The sequence below is a fragment of the Morus notabilis genome, unplaced genomic scaffold (genome assembly GCF_000414095.1).
Source record: "Morus notabilis unplaced genomic scaffold, ASM41409v2 Scaffold518, whole genome shotgun sequence".
NCBI lineage: Eukaryota > Viridiplantae > Streptophyta > Magnoliopsida > Rosales > Moraceae > Morus > Morus notabilis.
Genome location: NW_010366577.1, coordinates 1,027,006 through 1,044,603, shown reverse-complemented (window position 1 = coordinate 1,044,603; position 17,598 = coordinate 1,027,006). Strand labels below are relative to the sequence as shown.

Sequence of the window (17,598 nt, the reverse complement as noted above, 5' to 3'; positions counted from 1 at the left end):
TTCGAGTTAGGGCAAAGCAACGTTTAGAGAGGGAAAATCCATGATTAATATTTTCAAACGACATGTCGTTGATTGGAGGTTTATTCTTTTGTCTCTTTTTTTTTTTTACGAGATTTCTCTGGGGTGGGGCTAGAGATGCAAGGACGGGCCGTTCTCCATAGGTCCACATGGGCCGCAGGCCAAGTCGGATCAGGCCGGCCCGTATAAAAATACAGAAAATAATAAAAAATAAGTTAATATGAAAAATTTAAGAAAGTATATAGGTTAATTTTTAATTATAGAAATTAATAGGCCATCATTTGTTAAGTTATAATTTATAACTAGATAAGTTATGGACAAACTTGTCAAGTTATGGTTCCTAGCCAGATAAGTTATGGACAATTATGGATAATAACTTGTCAAGTTATGGTTCATAACCAGACAAATTATGAACGAAAACAGTAATTTGGCATATTTATTAACTACGTAAACTATTGACTTATTAATTTTAATTCATCTCAAGTTGGCCTATTTCTCTCTTTCTCTCTAAGAATAATCTCAGCCCAATTCACACCACAGACTAATTTTATATGAGTCAGGTTGGACTGTGCCGCGAGTCAAGATGGATCGTGTCATGAGCCTTGAATGGGCTGGCTCACTCAAGACCCATCTTGGCCCATCATGAGTTTAGATGTGTCAGCTCATCTAAATATACAATTTTCAATTTTTTTATTTTTATTTTCTATTTTTAAATTTTTAAACAAGTTAACAAATATATAAGTTTAAATAGTCAATGAAAATATGAAAATGGATATTTTATTTACGATTACCTCATTAAATAAAAACTTTTTTAAGAAAAATCCAGTGTGACAAAACGTTAGTAAGGAAAAAACAGTACAATCAAGATAATTATACATAAGATGTTTACAAAATTACTAAAAAAAAGAAAAAAAAATGAAGATATTATGGGCCTAAATGGATTGGGTTGGGCCGGCCCATTATGGGCCTAGATGAGCTGGGCTGGGGCAGCCCATCATGGGCCTAGACGGGCCAGCCCAACCCGGTCTGGTTGTGATTTTTCATGGGCCGATATATGTTGGCCCAGCCCAACTCACCAATATTTATAGGCTGGACCGTGCCTTGAACAGTGACAGGCCGTGTCGGCCCAGCCCGTCACTGTATCATGATAGGCCTGGGCCGGCCCACAAGCCCTGACCTATTATTGCATCTCTAGTAGGGCCGAGAAGAAATCTCCATTTTCAACCCTTTTGCTCTACAAATTTTTTTTGATATGAGCTAATACATGTCCAACAGTAAAAAACTCTACTCATACGGGGATCCTAAAGGAGACAAACCCTTTTTTTTTAAAGGACTTTTTTTTAACGAATTTTGATGATTTGATTGAAGGGTTTTTTTCCCCTTGTTTTAATTTTAAAACGAAATTTGATCTTCAAATTTTGATATTTTACATTCGATATTCAAATATACTAGGCCGTTTGATAAATAAGCTCATGCGTTTTGAACCAAAATATTCAAATGAATTTATGTTTGGCAAAACCTTTTGAGGTTTGCTTTTAAAAAAATAAAAATAAAAAACATCCTATTAAAATATATAGGTTCACTGAGTTTTTGTCAGATTATTATGCAGAGAAGAATAGGTTAACATTATATGATATGCAATGTATATTTTTGTGATTTCTCAAACACGACATGGTTTTTAAATTACTAATAGCTTAATGGGAACAGAAGGTTTGGGGTGAAGGTCGAGGCATGCTAGGCAGTAAGCACTACCTTTAAGAATAGATTCCGCCCCTCTCAAATAATATCCAGGTCAGGTGCAAGAACAAACTTCGTGATGATCTAACTTACGACCTGAATTTTGTAAAGATACTTAAGTTTAGTTCATGTATTCAGAATTATAATTTAAAATTATTCTTTTTTTACGTGTATTTTTTATAAAAAAAAATATTATAAAAAATTATAAATTATGATTTAAAATTAAAAATGAATACAGAAAACAAATATTCTTTTTAATTACTGAGTTCTTAAACAACTATATAGACTATATAAACTTTGAACCTCTGGCACCAGTAATAAGTATGAAAGACACAACAACATTGAAGAACATGATTTAGGGACATTGTTTTACAACTTTCTACCACCTTTTAATTGATCAAAGCACGACAAGAGCTTCTGATAAAGTGTTACGAAGGAAAAGAAGTATAGTTTTTATTTTTATTTTTATTGGTATTATTATTTTTGTTCATTCAACTCCGGACCAAATGACTTTATATAGTCACATATATGCGAGATTAACATCAAGCTCTACCTTGGAGAAGCTTCGTACTACTCGAAGAAAACCAGCTACTTAAACAAATAAACTTGTGCTCTCCATTCCTTAAATCTAAAAGCATAAAAAAGAGAAAAAGAAGAAGAGAGAAAAAAAAAAAAAAAGAGAAAAAGAACCCCAATAGTACGCAATTAAAAAAAAAAAACTACAAAATGACTATTTTAAACCTTAGTATTTGTTCATTTGTACTCATAAAAAAAAAATAAATAAATAAACTCAAGTTACAACTTTATTTAAATTCATATTCTTTTGTAAAATTTGAATTTTAACTTAAATTTGAGACTAAAATCTAAGTTCAAATTTTATCTTAAACTCAAGTTCCTAAACTCAAATTTAAGTTAATGAACAATATTTTTTGTATTCTTAAAAATACCATAACTTTTTCATTTTAATTCTGATTGAGATTATTTTTTTATGCGTTTACAATGAAGAGACGAATAAAACCCTACCTATATACTCAATTAAAATTTTTCATCACCATTAATTTTTATTAAAATATTATTTATATACAAACTCAAGTTTTAACATACCGAAACACAAACTCAAAAGATTATCATCTCAAATCATAACTCAAATGTACATAACTAAATACAAACTCAAATTACAATTTCAACTCAAGTTATAACTCAAAATTTATACTTAAGTCACCATAATTTAAAAATGCAACTGAACAAGACTTTAGATTTTGAGAAAAAGATGGCACAAGACAGAGCTTCTAGTTCACAAGAGCAATAAGCCCGTTTAGTTGGAGGATTCGTTCTCTGATTCGAATCATGGTTTATGATTTGTTACAGTATTTTCTCTCATAAAAAATACACGTAAATTGAAAATAATTATAATCTCATAGTTCTAATCCATGAATCAAACGGGTAAAGTCCGAGTTAGTTAACCATTCTTTACACTCTTCGTAATGTCTCCAGATGCAGATATGGTGAAAGCCAAAGCAAAGCCTCCCTCAAGTCAGATTTCCTCTGTAATTCACAATGTGTTTCTACCTTCAGATGTTTCAGATCAGGCAACGGTGATCGGCAAAACTTTCTCAGTTTTTCTGGAAAGAAAAAGTCAATTAGGCCCATATATTTCATAAGAGTTCAACTAAATATTAAATTGTTGAAAATATGGAATCAGTTGGACTAGTTGAAAACTCTTGGAGCAATTGAAATATGAGAGAAAATCAATCAAATTAACGTACCAATCCATATTGCAGGGGACAAGGTGAATAAGTGATAAAAGTTCGGGGGTTATTTTTAAAATTTATCCTAACATTTATTTTAGAAGTTAATTTCGTGAAAAGCCTGAACTTTCTTTTTCTTTCAAAAAATAGTCCTTGTATTGAAAATTGTACGAAATTAGGTCCTTGAACAAAATAAAATGTGTCACAAGTAGTCCTCCGTAAATTAAATAAAATGAAAAACGTTAAATATAGAAAGTTGAACTAAATTTTAATCTCTAGACTAAAGAGTTATATGATAATTACTTAATTAGTCCCTCTGTGAAATAAATAAATAGAAAACATTAAATATGAGTAGCTTCAACCCATTCTAAAACTTTTTGTAATATTTTTTTTTCTTTTTTAAACAAACAATAAAAACTTTTTAAAATACATTTGACAATCTTGTTTTTGTGTTATGTTTTCTTAACTCGATAAAACAAAAATTGGCTAGGATGAGGCGTTAGTTAAGGGATAAGTCGATATCAAAGGTGGATGTTGGAGCTGAGGTCTGGATAGAGTCAATATTAGAGGATGAAGTTCGGTTCAAGGTTTGTACCAGGGTCGTTTGATCTTCAAATCAGGACTAGCATTGTAGAGAAAAGTACACAATTTATCATGATTTTTTTTATTTTAAAAAAACTAATTATCTGTGTCAGTCTGAATAATTGGGTGTCATTGTATCTTTATGTGTTCTTCTTATTAATTTATTAGCAATTATTTATTCTTAAGTGGAGTGGCATAGATAATATTTTTCACCATCTTAAGTGGTATTTCTGGTTTTTTCCTCGACTTTAGAAACATAAAAAAATTAGTTCATTAAAAAAATTACATTTTTCAAAAATTGAGAAATATTCCTCAGTTGCAAACAAAAAATTGAGAGCAATTACAAAAACAAAAGAAAAGCAATATTACTAAATGTATTTTCCAAAAATAAAATAAAACAAACTTTGATTGTTTAAAAAGAAATAGAAAACTATTTAAACATAAAATTATTATCACTCGTGCTACCTAAATCCAATTTTTTTCATCATCTCATGAAATTGAGACTTATTCAAGTTGATGTTTCCTATCTAACTTTTCTGCCGTGTTAATTTATATGTTTGGTTGCTTATGGAAACTTGATTTGATTTTCTTGCATTCCAATACAAATCAAATCCAACTCTTTTCATATCATGAAATTTGAAACTTATTCAAGTTGATGTTTCCTATCTAGCTTAATGAAAAACTTCAATACTGTTTGACTGTGTTGATTTACTTTTTCACAAAATCATGTACACACCCTAACACTGATTATCCAAACGAAAAGAGAGAAGTAAAAAACTTGGATTTTTAATGGGTTTTCTTTATTGATGACTTGGTAGAATTTCAGGTTTCCTCATAACTAATATGTTTAATTTTCCCCATATGTGGTCCTGAACTATGGCCAAGGGCCAAACTATCAGATGGCAAGAATCAGCTGAATTACAAGCCCGAACAGTGGATGATAATTGGTAGCTGGAGCCTGGAAGTTCTCTTCCAGAGGCATAGCTAATGAGTTAAAAACCGTCTAAAAACAATAAATTCAGAGTTGAGATAGGTTTGGTTGTATTTGTGACTATGGATTTGTGGATTTTGGTTCATTTTCCATCATATGCTCTTTGCAACCGATCGGAACAAGATTTCCGGCAGCAGGGCACCCAGATGAGGAGGAGGATGTGGCTGCAGAACATGAAGATAAAGCTAATAGTTTTTGGTATAAGGGTTCGTTTGGTAAGATGATTCAAACTAGGATGATTCTAATCATGATTCTAGAATCAAAACTATGATTCAAGATTTTGGGTTCAAATCATGATTTTAAAACCATGATTTAGAATCAGGTGTTTGAATCACAATGAATCAAGAAGGAGGTGGTTTTAAAATCATGAGTGATTCTGGTGTAAAACATCACATCAGATTCCAAATCATGATTCAGAATCATCCAAACCAAACATTGATTCTGAATCAGAATCATAATTCAGAATCACTGTAAACAAACACTGATTATGAATCAAGCTCCAGAATCATGATTCTGGATCTATTTACCAAACGAACCCTTAATTGCGCTGATTCTCATCACTGTTCTATCTGTTTGCAGAGGCTTCAATTGTTAATGGCTCCTCTTTGCGCTCTTTTTGCACCATCTGCATCAATAAGGGTTGGAGTTCCTCGTACAGTTTTACATTACCCGTCCTCTCACAATTATTTTTTATTGCCATTTCAGATTCTGATATAGCCTCCTGTATATAAGACACTGTATGTATAGTTTCTATGCAAACTCTCTTCTGGTCTTTTGATGCGTGGAAGGTATTCGGTTTCTTTATTTCAAGAATGTCGAAACAATGAAAAAATTGCAACCTAGTGTGATTCATTCCAGATTTGTTGTTCAGCAGTGTTAGTACTCATTTTGTTGAAGCCCGTTCAGTTTGTGTTTCTAGTTTTCTTATTCTCACAACCTTTCCATGCCAAGCATTTTTATCACAATCTTTTGATCTTTTGATCTCTAAGTACATATCACGTTAAAAGAAAAGGAAATTGGGAAAACAATGACATTAAACAAAGGTGCCACGTATCATTCAAGAATTCCTTTTGCTTTTTATAGTCCCCTTATAACAATAATACATCTATAAAGAAAGAAAGACAAATCTATTGAGATACATCTTCAAAAGAATATAGAACGATGGTATTCCAATAACCAGGAAAGAGAACATGCGCATTATGCGTGGTTTATTCGGTCATCTCATACAACAAGGTAGAAAAAAAAGGCGCATTCCAACCAGAAAATGAAGATATAAATAAAGGCAGGCAGAACTTCAATACCTCATGCATTCGATTGTAATGAAGCACAAAAATAAGGCGTATATGAACCACCGTTTTTACATGTTGATCTCCATTTTGTCTATCAACCTGACCTTCCCAAACCAGGCAGCAACACAGAACACAACGGGACTTGTGATCTCTTCCACGGCCACCAAACTTTCTTGGTCAATAATCTGCCAAAACAAAGCAGCACCGTGTTATAACATCTTAGAAAATATGTTCTGATTCAGGACTCGTCATAACAAAAAAAGAATGAGAGGCTCCAGTTCTTGAATATCTTAAATCATTTAAAGTTGACAAAACAAATCAGATCATATGTTCCCTTTTGTTCTAGAATACGAACTTTAAAAGTACTAAATCCCATATCATTTTGTTCTAGCTGTCCAAAAGAAACAAGGGCTTCTGATGAGAAGCATGTTTCATGTGTCACCTCAGCATAATCAACTCTTCCGCCGGCTTCTTCTCTCGCTTTGATGACTAACTCTTTCAATTATCGACAATTAGCTTGACTCTTTTCTGCGGCAATTCTAGCTTTTGACAAAGCCCTGCTTATTGACAATGCCTGGAGATGCAGAAAAAGAACAGATTAACTACCAGACACAACATCTTTCATGAAATTTGAAAGGTTGAAAAAGAAAACTTTAATGGGAATAAAAAAAGGGTAAAATTAAACAGAGTTTCAAGCCTTGGAAGAAAACCTGCTCTCTTTCTTCAGGTGAGAGGTACACATTCCGTGAACTCATTGCAAGGCCATCACTTTCACGAACTACTTCAGAACCTATGAGTTTTATGGCAAAATCAAGATCCCGAACCTGTAAAAATCAACTCAACAATCAGTTACCAAGAACCATCCATAACTTCCTGGTTCCTATCACAGAATCATAACATGCAACTAAACCCAATTGCTAACTTCTCATAAATCACTAAAAGAAAAATGCTCTTGCTCTAGAAGAATAGAACTTGCACCAAGTTAGCCAGTTTCACACGTAATCAAAGGCATGCGCCTATTTTTCATACAACCAACATTCATGCTCAAATCACAAATGAATTCTGTCCCTTTTCCAAACAAATAAAAAAGAAAACTTACAAAAAAGGAAAGGAAAAAAAAAAATCCTCACCATCCGCAGAATAATTCGCAGCTGCTGATAATCCTTCTTCCCAAACACGGCAACATCAGGGTCAACTATATTAAACAACTTGGTGACAGCAGTGGCAACTCCTCTAAAGAAAACATTCCTACTCTTCCCACACATGCCCTTCTCCAATCTCTCAACTTTGACCCACGTTTCATGTCCCAACCACTATTCTCCAAACACGAAACCACTCCAACATCGCTCTCTTCATCACCACCACCACAACCATTAACATTTTTCACACTTGGGTTTGTCGTTCCATAGTCATGCAGATTATGAGGGTGGAAAACGACATCAACACCGCCGGGAACACCACCACAACCATTAACATTTTTCACACTTGGGTTTGTTGTTCCATAGTCATGCAGATTATGAGGGTGGAAAACGACATCAACACCGCCGGGAACATCCATGAGCTTCTGAATATCGCCATTGAAATCAGATGGGTATGTAGAGAGGTCCTCGGAGGGAGAAAACTGGCCTGGGTTTACGTAGATTGAGACAACAACGAGGTCAGAATGGTTGTGAGCTTCTTTAATGATTGATATGTGGCCCTCATGCAGATACCCCATTGTGGGGACGAAGCCTATGGTTTTGCCTTGGGATCTCATTGCTCTTGACCATTTTCTCATTTGGGTCTTGTCTGTTATTATCTCTGGTTTCTTATTCGCCATTTGAGAACTTGTGGGTTTTGGATTTGAGCGTTTGGGATTTAGGATTTGGTGGATTGATAGATAGACTTACTTGGGAAATTGATGAAGAAAAGGCCTTTTATTTTCTTTTATTCTCTCTTTTTTTTAGAGGAAAAAAAATGCTATGTGGGGTTATGAAATAAGAAATGTAGGGTCCGTTTATTTTGCTGATTCGAATTTATAATTTGAGTTGAGATGTGATTTTGTGTGAGAGTTTTTTACTGTAGCAAAAAAGTTAGATGTGACTGTTTCTGAGAGCTTTTTACTGTAGCAAAACTCGAATTCTAAACTCGAATCGACGAAATGAACGGGATCATAAAAAACGTAAAGGAGAAGAGGAGAGCGGAGAGAAATTAATAAAGCAAAATCCAATGCAACAGAAAAAAGCAAAGCTAACCTTTCGTTTTCGCCTCTGCTAAATGAAAATGGAGAGCTAGTACAAACTAGAAACTAGAAAATAGAAATAGAGTAGGAAAAAAAAACAATTTAATTATAAATTTTTAAGGTAAATTGTACTATTACATCTTAAATTATTTGCTTTTTACATAATACACTTTAAATTTTTAATTTTAACAAATTACACTTTAAAATTTTAAAATTATTTAAAATTTTAAAATTATTTACAATTAAGGGTCAATATGTATAATGTCATTAAATTGACGATTTAAAACACATAATTCACACATAAAAGATAAAAAATATCATTTTTTAAATCATGGTAGTGTAAATTTCATGTTTTAGACTTTCAATTTAATAATGTTATTAACTATTAGACTTCAATTACAACTGATTTTAAAATTTAAGATGCAATTTATCAAAATTAAAAATTCAGAGTCTATTATGCAAAAATTGAGGGATTGTTCTTTTGCATTTTTAAGTTAAGGTGATTTGAGTGATGATTTTGAGTTGAGTTTGAGTTATAACTTTAGTTGAAGTTGTAACTTGAGTTTGTGTTTGGATGTGCACATTTGAGTTATGATTTGAATTGAGAATCTTTTTAAGTTTGTGTTTGGGTGTGTCAAAACTTAAATTTGTATTTAGACAATATTTTAGTAAAAACTCAATGGTGATAAAAAATTTTAATAGAGTATATGGGTGGGGTTTTATTCGTCTTTTCGTTGTGAATGCATAGAAAAAAAAAGTTATCTCAATCAGAATTAAAACGAAAAAATTATGACATTTTTAAGAATAAAAAAATATTGTTCATTAAATTGAGTTTCTGAACTCGAGTTGAAAGAAAAATTTAAATTCTAATTTAGCCTCAAACTCAAATTCAAATTCGAGTTTAAATTTAAGTTCAAACTCAAAATTTATAAAAAATATAAATTTAAATAAAATTGTAATTGAAATTTAAACTTTTTTTTTGTTTGTTATAAAAGAACAACCTCTTAATAGTTTGTGATGAAACAATGCAATTTTTTTAATTCGTTTATTTAAATATAAAATGACTAAAAACCCCCCAAATCGAAACCCCTAAAACACACCAAAATCCCTCTCCCTCCCTTTTCACTCGCTCTCACTCTCTCTCTCTCTCTCTCAACAGTACCGGCCGCCATCCCCAGCCATCGCCGCCGCCCAGACCCGACGACACCTCCCGTCTCCGCCGTACAGAGCGGACGGTGTCCAAAAAGCTGTGAGTGGGTTCATTTTAGGCATCAAAGCTGTGACTTTTTTGTGTGTTTCTGCAAAAACAGAAGGGAATTTTCAACTACTGTTTTGATTGAAGCAAGTTTGTACCTTTCTCTTAAGTTTTTTTCCTTTTTTCTTTTTAATTTATCTTTCAATGGCAAGTATAGGTTTTCATTTCCTTCCTCGCTTTTGAAGCAGGTTTCAACATTTCTTATGATTGTGCAAACGAAAAGAGAGAAGTAAAATACCTGGAATTTTAATGGTTTTCTTTGTGTGGAAATACAAATTTTGTAGAATAGGAATTGAAGGAGGTTAAAGAAATGGCCGGAAAATCGAACAAGAGGAGGAACCGGAGAGTGAATTCTTCGGAATCAGTTGAAGTTCCGGCGAATCCCACCGGAAACGATGATAACTTGGAACAAGCTCCGGTGACAAATGAGGACTCTTCCGGTGCCAGGTCGGAGGCGAAAACCGAACCTGAAAACGACAATTCGGCGACTCAAGCGAATCAAGGTGAAAAGATTGGTGATTTTAGTAGGGTTATTTATCAATTTCAATTTATATGTTTGGAAGGAATTTAGTAGAAGCTTTGGCTTGCAATTATGAGATTATTTGTAAAAGCTTATTCAAAAAGCCGTCTTTTTTTTTGTGTGGTGCATTTGAACAATGGAGATAGGTGGATATATTGAGAAGTTTATGTGCAAAAATATTTGCATTACCTAGGTTTTAATAAAGAACCCACATGTGTTAAGACCCCAGGAAGCAAAAGCAAAATCTAAAGAAATGAAAATATAATGCTCCATTGTCCATAGCCATTTCTTCTCGCCGTGGCTTCAGATCATCCTTTTTTGGTAAACTTGTGATTTTTCTTTACTTTATTTAAATTGATTTTCTTGGTTCCTATTACTTTCTTTAATAACTTATCAAAATGCGTTCTTTTAGTGAATATGAATATGAAATTTGTGTATTCCATTTTCTTAATTGTAATTTCAGAGGATAGAAAAGGAACTAGAAAGAGAAAATCGTCAAAGTCTGGTGGCCAAGCCAAAGAGCACAAGGACCAACTGGAAAGGCTTAAAGAAAAGGTTAGCAAATCCACTTCTTTATACTCTTCTTCTCTTTTAGATGTAAGCATAAAACTGGTTTGGCTGTTGAGGGTATTTGAGTCATTTGTTATTGTTTTGCAGGACCCAGCTTTCTATGAATACTTGAGAGAGCGTGACCAGGAACTTCTGCACTTCAATGATGAGGATATTGATGTAAGTTTGTAAAGCAAAACAAAAAAAAAAAGGTTTTTTTTTTTTTAGACACGTTTGTCCTGAACTTTTTGCAGTTTGATACTTTCGTCTTTGAAAATTTTTTCTTAACAATTTAGCCTTGATTTTATAAAAATAATAGCATTTTATATTAATTGTTAATATCGGGTTAAATCTGTGGAAAAATTAGTTTTTACCACCTTGAATTTTTCATAGATTGACACTTGTTGGTGTCTGAATTAGTCTTTATATTTGCTTAAACTTAACCCCTGTTAAAGACTGGAATTGACTTTTATTTGTTTTGGAAATTCAGGGACTAAAATGTTAAGAAAAAATAGTTTATGAATGAAAGTGCCAATCCACCAAAAATTTTAAGGGGCACCAAGTGCTAAGAACCCAAAAATGGATGTTCAACTTGTTGATGCTTCGAATGGATTCTTAAAAGTACTCAATGCTCTTACCTTTTTTTGCAGGAAGATATTGGTACCGACGTGGAAGTGGAACAAATGGAAGTAGATGACGAAATACAAGATGATGGGGATGAAGTTAGTGGCCGTGAAACTGCAAAGAAGGAAGAAAAACCTTTTGCGCGGGTTATAACCACTGAAATGGTGGATTCGTGGTGTAATGCTATCCGAGAGGAGGGAAAGTTGGCTGCCGTACGTCCTCTTATGAGAGCTTTTCGCACTGCGTGTCACTATGGTGATGATGGCGGAGATTATTCGTCGACGAAATTTAGTATTGTGTCTAGTAGTGTTTTCAATAAAATTATGTTGTTTGTACTCACCGAAATGGATGGAATACTTAGAAGACTGACGAAGCTTCCTGCTTCTGGAGGGAAAAAGGAGATGATAACAGATCTGAGAAGCACAAAACAATGGAAGACCTACAATCACTTGGTGAAGTCGTATCTTGGGAATGCTCTACATGTTTTGAACCAAATGACGGACTCAGGAATGATATCGTTTACTTTAAGGCGGCTAAAGTTTTCTTCCATATTTTTGGCTGCTTTCCCAAGTCTCTTAAGGAAGTACGTTAAGGTCTGTACTTCTTTTTATCACCTGTGGTTTGACATATCTAGATTGACTCTAATGCACTATGCAATGCACTCAAATGCTTAAGATTAAATTGATCAAAAGTCAATCTGTAGCTGATTCTTGACTTCTAGTGGTACTAGGTTTCAGTGTTTTGTTTTTCCACTAACATGCTTCTTTTAGTTTTATAAGTCAGTTAAGAAGAGAATAAAACTGTTCTACCTTTTCTTTCAGGTTGCCCTGCACTTTTGGGGTACAGGAGGAGGTGCCCTTCCTGTTGTCTCCCTTCTATTTTTAAGAGATCTATGTATTCGGCTCGGAGCTGATTGCTTAGATGAGTGCTTTAAAGGGATATACAAAGCCTATGTCTTGAACTGCCAGTTTATAAATGCATTGAAATTACAGCATATCCAGTTTCTTCAGAATTGTGTCATTGAACTTTTTGGAGTGGAGATCCCAACTGCATACCAACATGCCTTTGTTTTCATTCGGCAATTGGCAATGATCTTACGGGAGGCCCTTAATACGAAAACTAAGGTCCTATTCATTCGTTTTTACTTGATAGCAAACATCATTCAGTTTTTCAGCTATTGGTTAGTTTTCCTTTCATAAGATGCTTGTTGTTCTTCATTAAACTTAAAGCTCAATTGAACTAAGGTACTAAAAGTTTTGTTATTTCCATAACTAATTATTGATCAGAAGGTTCAAAGAGTTTTTCTTTTTTGTATGTATTCTTGCATTTCACATGTGCTTTGTTCTTGGTTGCTCTTCTAGGAAGCATTTCGCAAAGTTTATGAGTGGAAGTTCATGAACTCCCTTGAGCTCTGGACCGGAGCTATTTGTGCCTACAGCACAGAAGCCGACTTTAGACTACTAGCATTTCCTCTAACCCAAATCATTTCTGGGGTGGCCCGTTTAGTTCCAACTGCCAGATACTTCCCTCTTCGATTGAGGTGTGCTAGAATGCTCAACCGGATCGCTGCTGCAACTGGTAATTTTATTCCAGTTTCAATGCTGCTTTTGGACATGCTGGAAATGAAAGAGTTGAATAGGCCCCCGACGGGAGGGGTGGGAAAATCTGTTGATTTGCGAACAATACTTAAGGTATGTATACGACGAGCATGAACATATTTATTCCTCCAATCGCACTACTTAAAGACTTTTTTTATGATGAGGGTGTGGATAATTTTGTCCTAGGTTAGCAAGCCCGCTTTGAAGACCCGCGCATTTCAGGAGGCATGTGTGTATTCTGTTATTGATGAGCTTGCTGAACATTTAGCTCAATGGAGCTACTCTGTCGCTTTCTTTGAGTTGTCTTTTATTCCAGCTGTACGGTTGCGCAACTTCTGCAAAACCACCAAAGTTGATAGGTTTCGCAAAGCGATGAGGCAGCTTGTCCGCCAGGTAAGCTCTTTAATTAGTGACGAATTGCTTCTGCTTGAGCTTTTTAGGGGTGTTAAATGTGGAATGCTCAAAGTAATTTTCATGCTTTATTATCATGTTCAAAGGTATGGTAGCATTCAGCTAACGCTCTATCTTCTTCAATATGTTCTAGGTTGAGGCTACCTCTGCATTCACAAATGAAAAGCGCAAGTCAATTACTTTCACACCAAATGATTCTGCAGTAACTTCTTTTCTCCAGGTATGTACTTGTTTAGTTTCCTTATTTTCTCCATTTTAGCAGATTTTTTCGCATGCCTTCTATTATGTTTCATTTTCATGCTAAAGTTGCTTCTTTAGTTTTTACCTTTTTAATTACTGGGTAGCAAAGATAGTTGGAAAATCTCACAAATCCCTTTTGTTCGTGAATCTATTTAGTACAAAAGTATTGTCTTGTCCGGCCTGAGAACTTTTTTGTTTTGCTTGTAGGATGAGAAGGCAGCAGGGGCCAGTCCTCTTACGCAGTATGTCTTATCTCTTCGCGAAAGAGCTAAACAAAGAACCGATGCATTGACGGAATCCAGGTTTCTGATCATTACGTAGTCTTTTTTAGATTTCTTTATATCCGTTTTTTCATGTTTGAGATTCTAAGTCTAACATGCTTGTTAATCCTATTATTCTAGTGTCCTTGTTGGTGAAAAATCATTCGTCTTTGGGAATAAGATGCGGGGAAGTGGTGATGAAGAAGAAGATTATACCCTGGATAATGAAGGCAATGCCGCTTTCAGTTCTTCCTGGTTACCAGGAAGCGATTCCAAGTATAGTTATCACATCTCTCTATCTCATTCTATCTTAATCTAATTCGTGTTTTATGATTTACGTTTTGTTATGTTTGTCTGATTACCAGGGCTAAACAACCTAAAGAATCGAACAAGAAGAGGAAAAAGAAGAGAGAGACAGAGCAATTTGAAGAAGATTTTGCGAAGGATGAAGATGTTGTGGAAGACTTGGTGCTTAGTTCAGATGAAGAAGATGGTTCAATGAGCGATGCGGTTCCTTCTGACGAGGAAGATGATGAAAATGGTAAGCCACCGAAACAACAAAACAAGAAGAAACTATCAATAAGCGCATTGAAAAACAAAAAAACTCGCCCGAAGAAATCAAGGAAAGGAAAGAGGGCGAGTTCTAATTAGACTGAGTCGTCGAAGAAATGTAGTTCATGTAAAACGTTCTTCTGTATTGCGATTTTGACCCTAAGTTTTGTTTTCTCATCATTTGAAAAGATAAAATTTCAAGGTAAAGAGGCCTATTTTGGAATTGGAGCTTCAAATTGTTTTATCCACAGATAGAGTTGTCAAACGTGTCATGCCGGGCCGGTACGACACGCTTGACACCAGGCCCATTAAGGGTCTGGGCCGTGCCTGGCATGACCTTGCACAATGTAGGGCCGTGCTTGGGTTGGGCCTGAGAAGAAAAACTCAGGCTCAGTCCAGGCCCTTGGCCCTCGTCCATAAGGGCCAGGGCTGGGGCCCAGCCTTTCACGGGCTGGCCCCGGCCTTTGTATTTTTTTTAAGTTTAATTAAAAAATATATATCATATGTTTCAAAAGATGTGATTTTATTGAAGTGATGTAATAGTACACAAATGACTGTCTCGTTAAAAATCTTACTAAGTAAAACCCGTAGAGAGATCGGGACAAAACCTTTGCGAAGGAAAAAAGAGTGTAGTAGCTAAGAATAATAAATTACAAACCTAAGTGTTTCTAGAAGATTCTGTTATTTTTAAGTTAGAAAAATATTCTTACATCAAATCATCTGTGTATTGTTGTTTTCGTCTTCTGACATATTCCCAGTCTTTAATGCGCATTAGTCCCTCCAAAATATTTGGATGCATTCTGCTTCTTTTCTCGTCAAGAATTCGGTTGATTGCGCTAAAAGCTTGCTCCGATGCTACCGTTGATACTGGAGTTGTCAGAATGTCACGAGCTATTATGGACAGTGTTGAAAAACGATCGGTCTTACTCTTCCACCACTGTAAGATGTCTAGTTTGTCGTCATCGATTACAAAATTTACATCAAAATATTTGACTAGTTCCGTAGACGCTTGTGTTGAGGACGATCCTGTTGTTTTCTCTTTCTTCTTCAAGAAACTCCACGACGATCCTTTAGGCCCCGAATTGGTAGTTGACGACGAAGTTCTCTGTTCTTTTTGACATGTGCTGTATTTTGCTTCATACAAACAAAAAACTTTTTTCTAACATTTTCTTAGCGTCAGTAATACTTAGTTGCATATCTATTTCTAAATTCTTTGCAGTAGCAGTCATCAATGATTCAGTTCCATCTACTCCGCACTTAGTATCTAAAATGGTTGTAAATGCATATAACATAAGACAATCTGACCAATAACTTTTAAATTTATTTTTCATTAACTTAACTATATTTTTAAAAAGTTTTGTATCCCTATAATAAGAAAATGTTTTTGAAATATTAAATAGTTGATGTATAGCTAAATGTGCAGTAGGATAATAAACTCCAGAAAGTAATTCAGTAGTATTGTAAAAACTTCTAGAAATTTAAAAAAATACTCAGCAATCTGCCAATCAGGATCGAAAATTAAAATTTGATTGTTATTACTGTTTACGTATGTCGTGATAATCTGTGAATACGGGAGTGCTGCCTTCAACATTAAATATGTTGAATTTCACTTATGTCTCACGTTAGTTGGAAACTTTTTTGGGCGCATCTGACTGTTCCTGCAATATTGTTTGAATTCTTGAGGCCGAGCTCCAGAACTAGATGTGAATGATAATGATTCTCTAATATTTGTAAGATTAGCTGAGATATGTTCAATTCCTGCCTGAACTACTAAATTAATTATGTGACATGCACACTGTTGATGAAAAATTTCCCATCCAAATGCTGGTTTCAAACTACGTTTAAACAGATTAATTGCAGCTGTATTAGCTGATGCATTATCAAAAGTAATTGTTAAAACTTTATCTTCTATCCCATAAAACTCAAAAATTTCTATTATTGTACTAAAATTAGATGTTGCCTTATGATGATATGGACATAAACGAAAACCAATTATTCATTTTTGTAAAACCCAATCGTCATCAACGTAGTGCGCTGTGACACATAAATATCCAGTTTTATTGCACCCCTCCCACAGATCAGAAGTGCAAGAGACAGTAGCATTAAAAGCCCTAAAATTATCAACAAGAGATTGTCTCATTGCATAAAAAACTTTCATGCAATCAGAGTGAGTTGTGTTTCTACTTACCCGTTTAAATTGTGGGTAAAAGGCTGTCTCGATGAATTCTTCGAACGAGGCATCATCTGCAAAAGAAAAATGCAATTCGGCACTAGTTAGAAATTTAGCTAGTGCCTCACGAACACGTTGTGCATCGTATGTAAAATTTAGTAACCCTTGTGATGTGAGTGATAGTGTTTGTTGGTGGGAGTCCACACTCCCACCTTGGTGCAACGGTAGACATACTTTTCAATGTCTATCCAGATGACCAGTATGTTGAGAATGGAGTCCTAGAAGCATAAGATGTAATAGGATATTTATTATTTATTTAATAAAAGAGTTTATTCATCATTTTATGTGTATATATTTGTGAATATTTTATAAATATCAATGAAAATTTTGTGATTATTTATGTAACCTTAAACATTGTATATAAGTGTTATATATGAGAGGATAATGTTTATGGATAATAATCAAAAAGCAATGTTCATAATGAATTTAATTAAAGTTCAGAATCTTTAATTAAAACATTATTAATACATGTCATTCCCACTTAGAATGGAACGGTGTTATCCGCACTGTTAATATGGTGAGATATTGAATGAGTGTATTTCGCATAATGAGATTATGTGGAACAAGGACACAGACACAATATGAATTTCTAATAATTTCCGTTAAGTATAGAAATTCTAATTGAGTTTACCGATGGTCATATATAGAATTATTTTAATCCTGAGTTCTTAACAGACTCCTATTTATGAATTTGTGTATTTTAATTTACTCGGTACGGATTCTGAGATCCTGAATCATATTCCTTGTATTTTGGAGACATGATGAAGTAGGTA

The 17,598-nt window shown here is 34.3% G+C and overlaps 1 protein-coding gene and 1 pseudogene across 3 annotated transcripts; one reads left to right on the top strand and one right to left on the bottom strand.

The window, feature by feature from the left end:
- Positions 1-6,433: 6,433 nt before the first annotated feature.
- On the bottom strand, positions 6,434-8,237 carry LOC21409796 (annotated as a pseudogene).
- A 1,454-nt stretch (positions 8,238-9,691) lies between these two features.
- On the top strand, positions 9,692-14,900 carry LOC21409795 (nucleolar complex protein 2 homolog). 3 transcript variants are annotated; one of them, XM_024173844.1, is made up of 12 exons: positions 9,692-9,835; positions 10,131-10,344; positions 10,825-10,916; positions 11,019-11,090; positions 11,561-12,127; positions 12,356-12,658; positions 12,896-13,225; positions 13,319-13,525; positions 13,677-13,763; positions 13,991-14,085; positions 14,185-14,319; positions 14,409-14,900. In XM_024173844.1, exons 2-12 carry the CDS (start codon positions 10,152-10,154, stop codon positions 14,692-14,694), a joined length of 2,367 nt encoding a protein of 788 aa, XP_024029612.1. In that variant the 5' UTR covers positions 9,692-9,835; positions 10,131-10,151; the 3' UTR covers positions 14,695-14,900. The 3 variants fall into 3 exon arrangements, with proteins under 3 accessions (XP_024029612.1, XP_024029610.1, XP_024029611.1); XM_024173842.1 differs by having other exon boundaries at positions 10,126-10,344; XM_024173843.1 differs by lacking the exon at positions 9,692-9,835 and adding an exon at positions 9,859-9,931 and having other exon boundaries at positions 10,126-10,344.
- Positions 14,901-17,598: the final 2,698 nt, after the last annotated feature.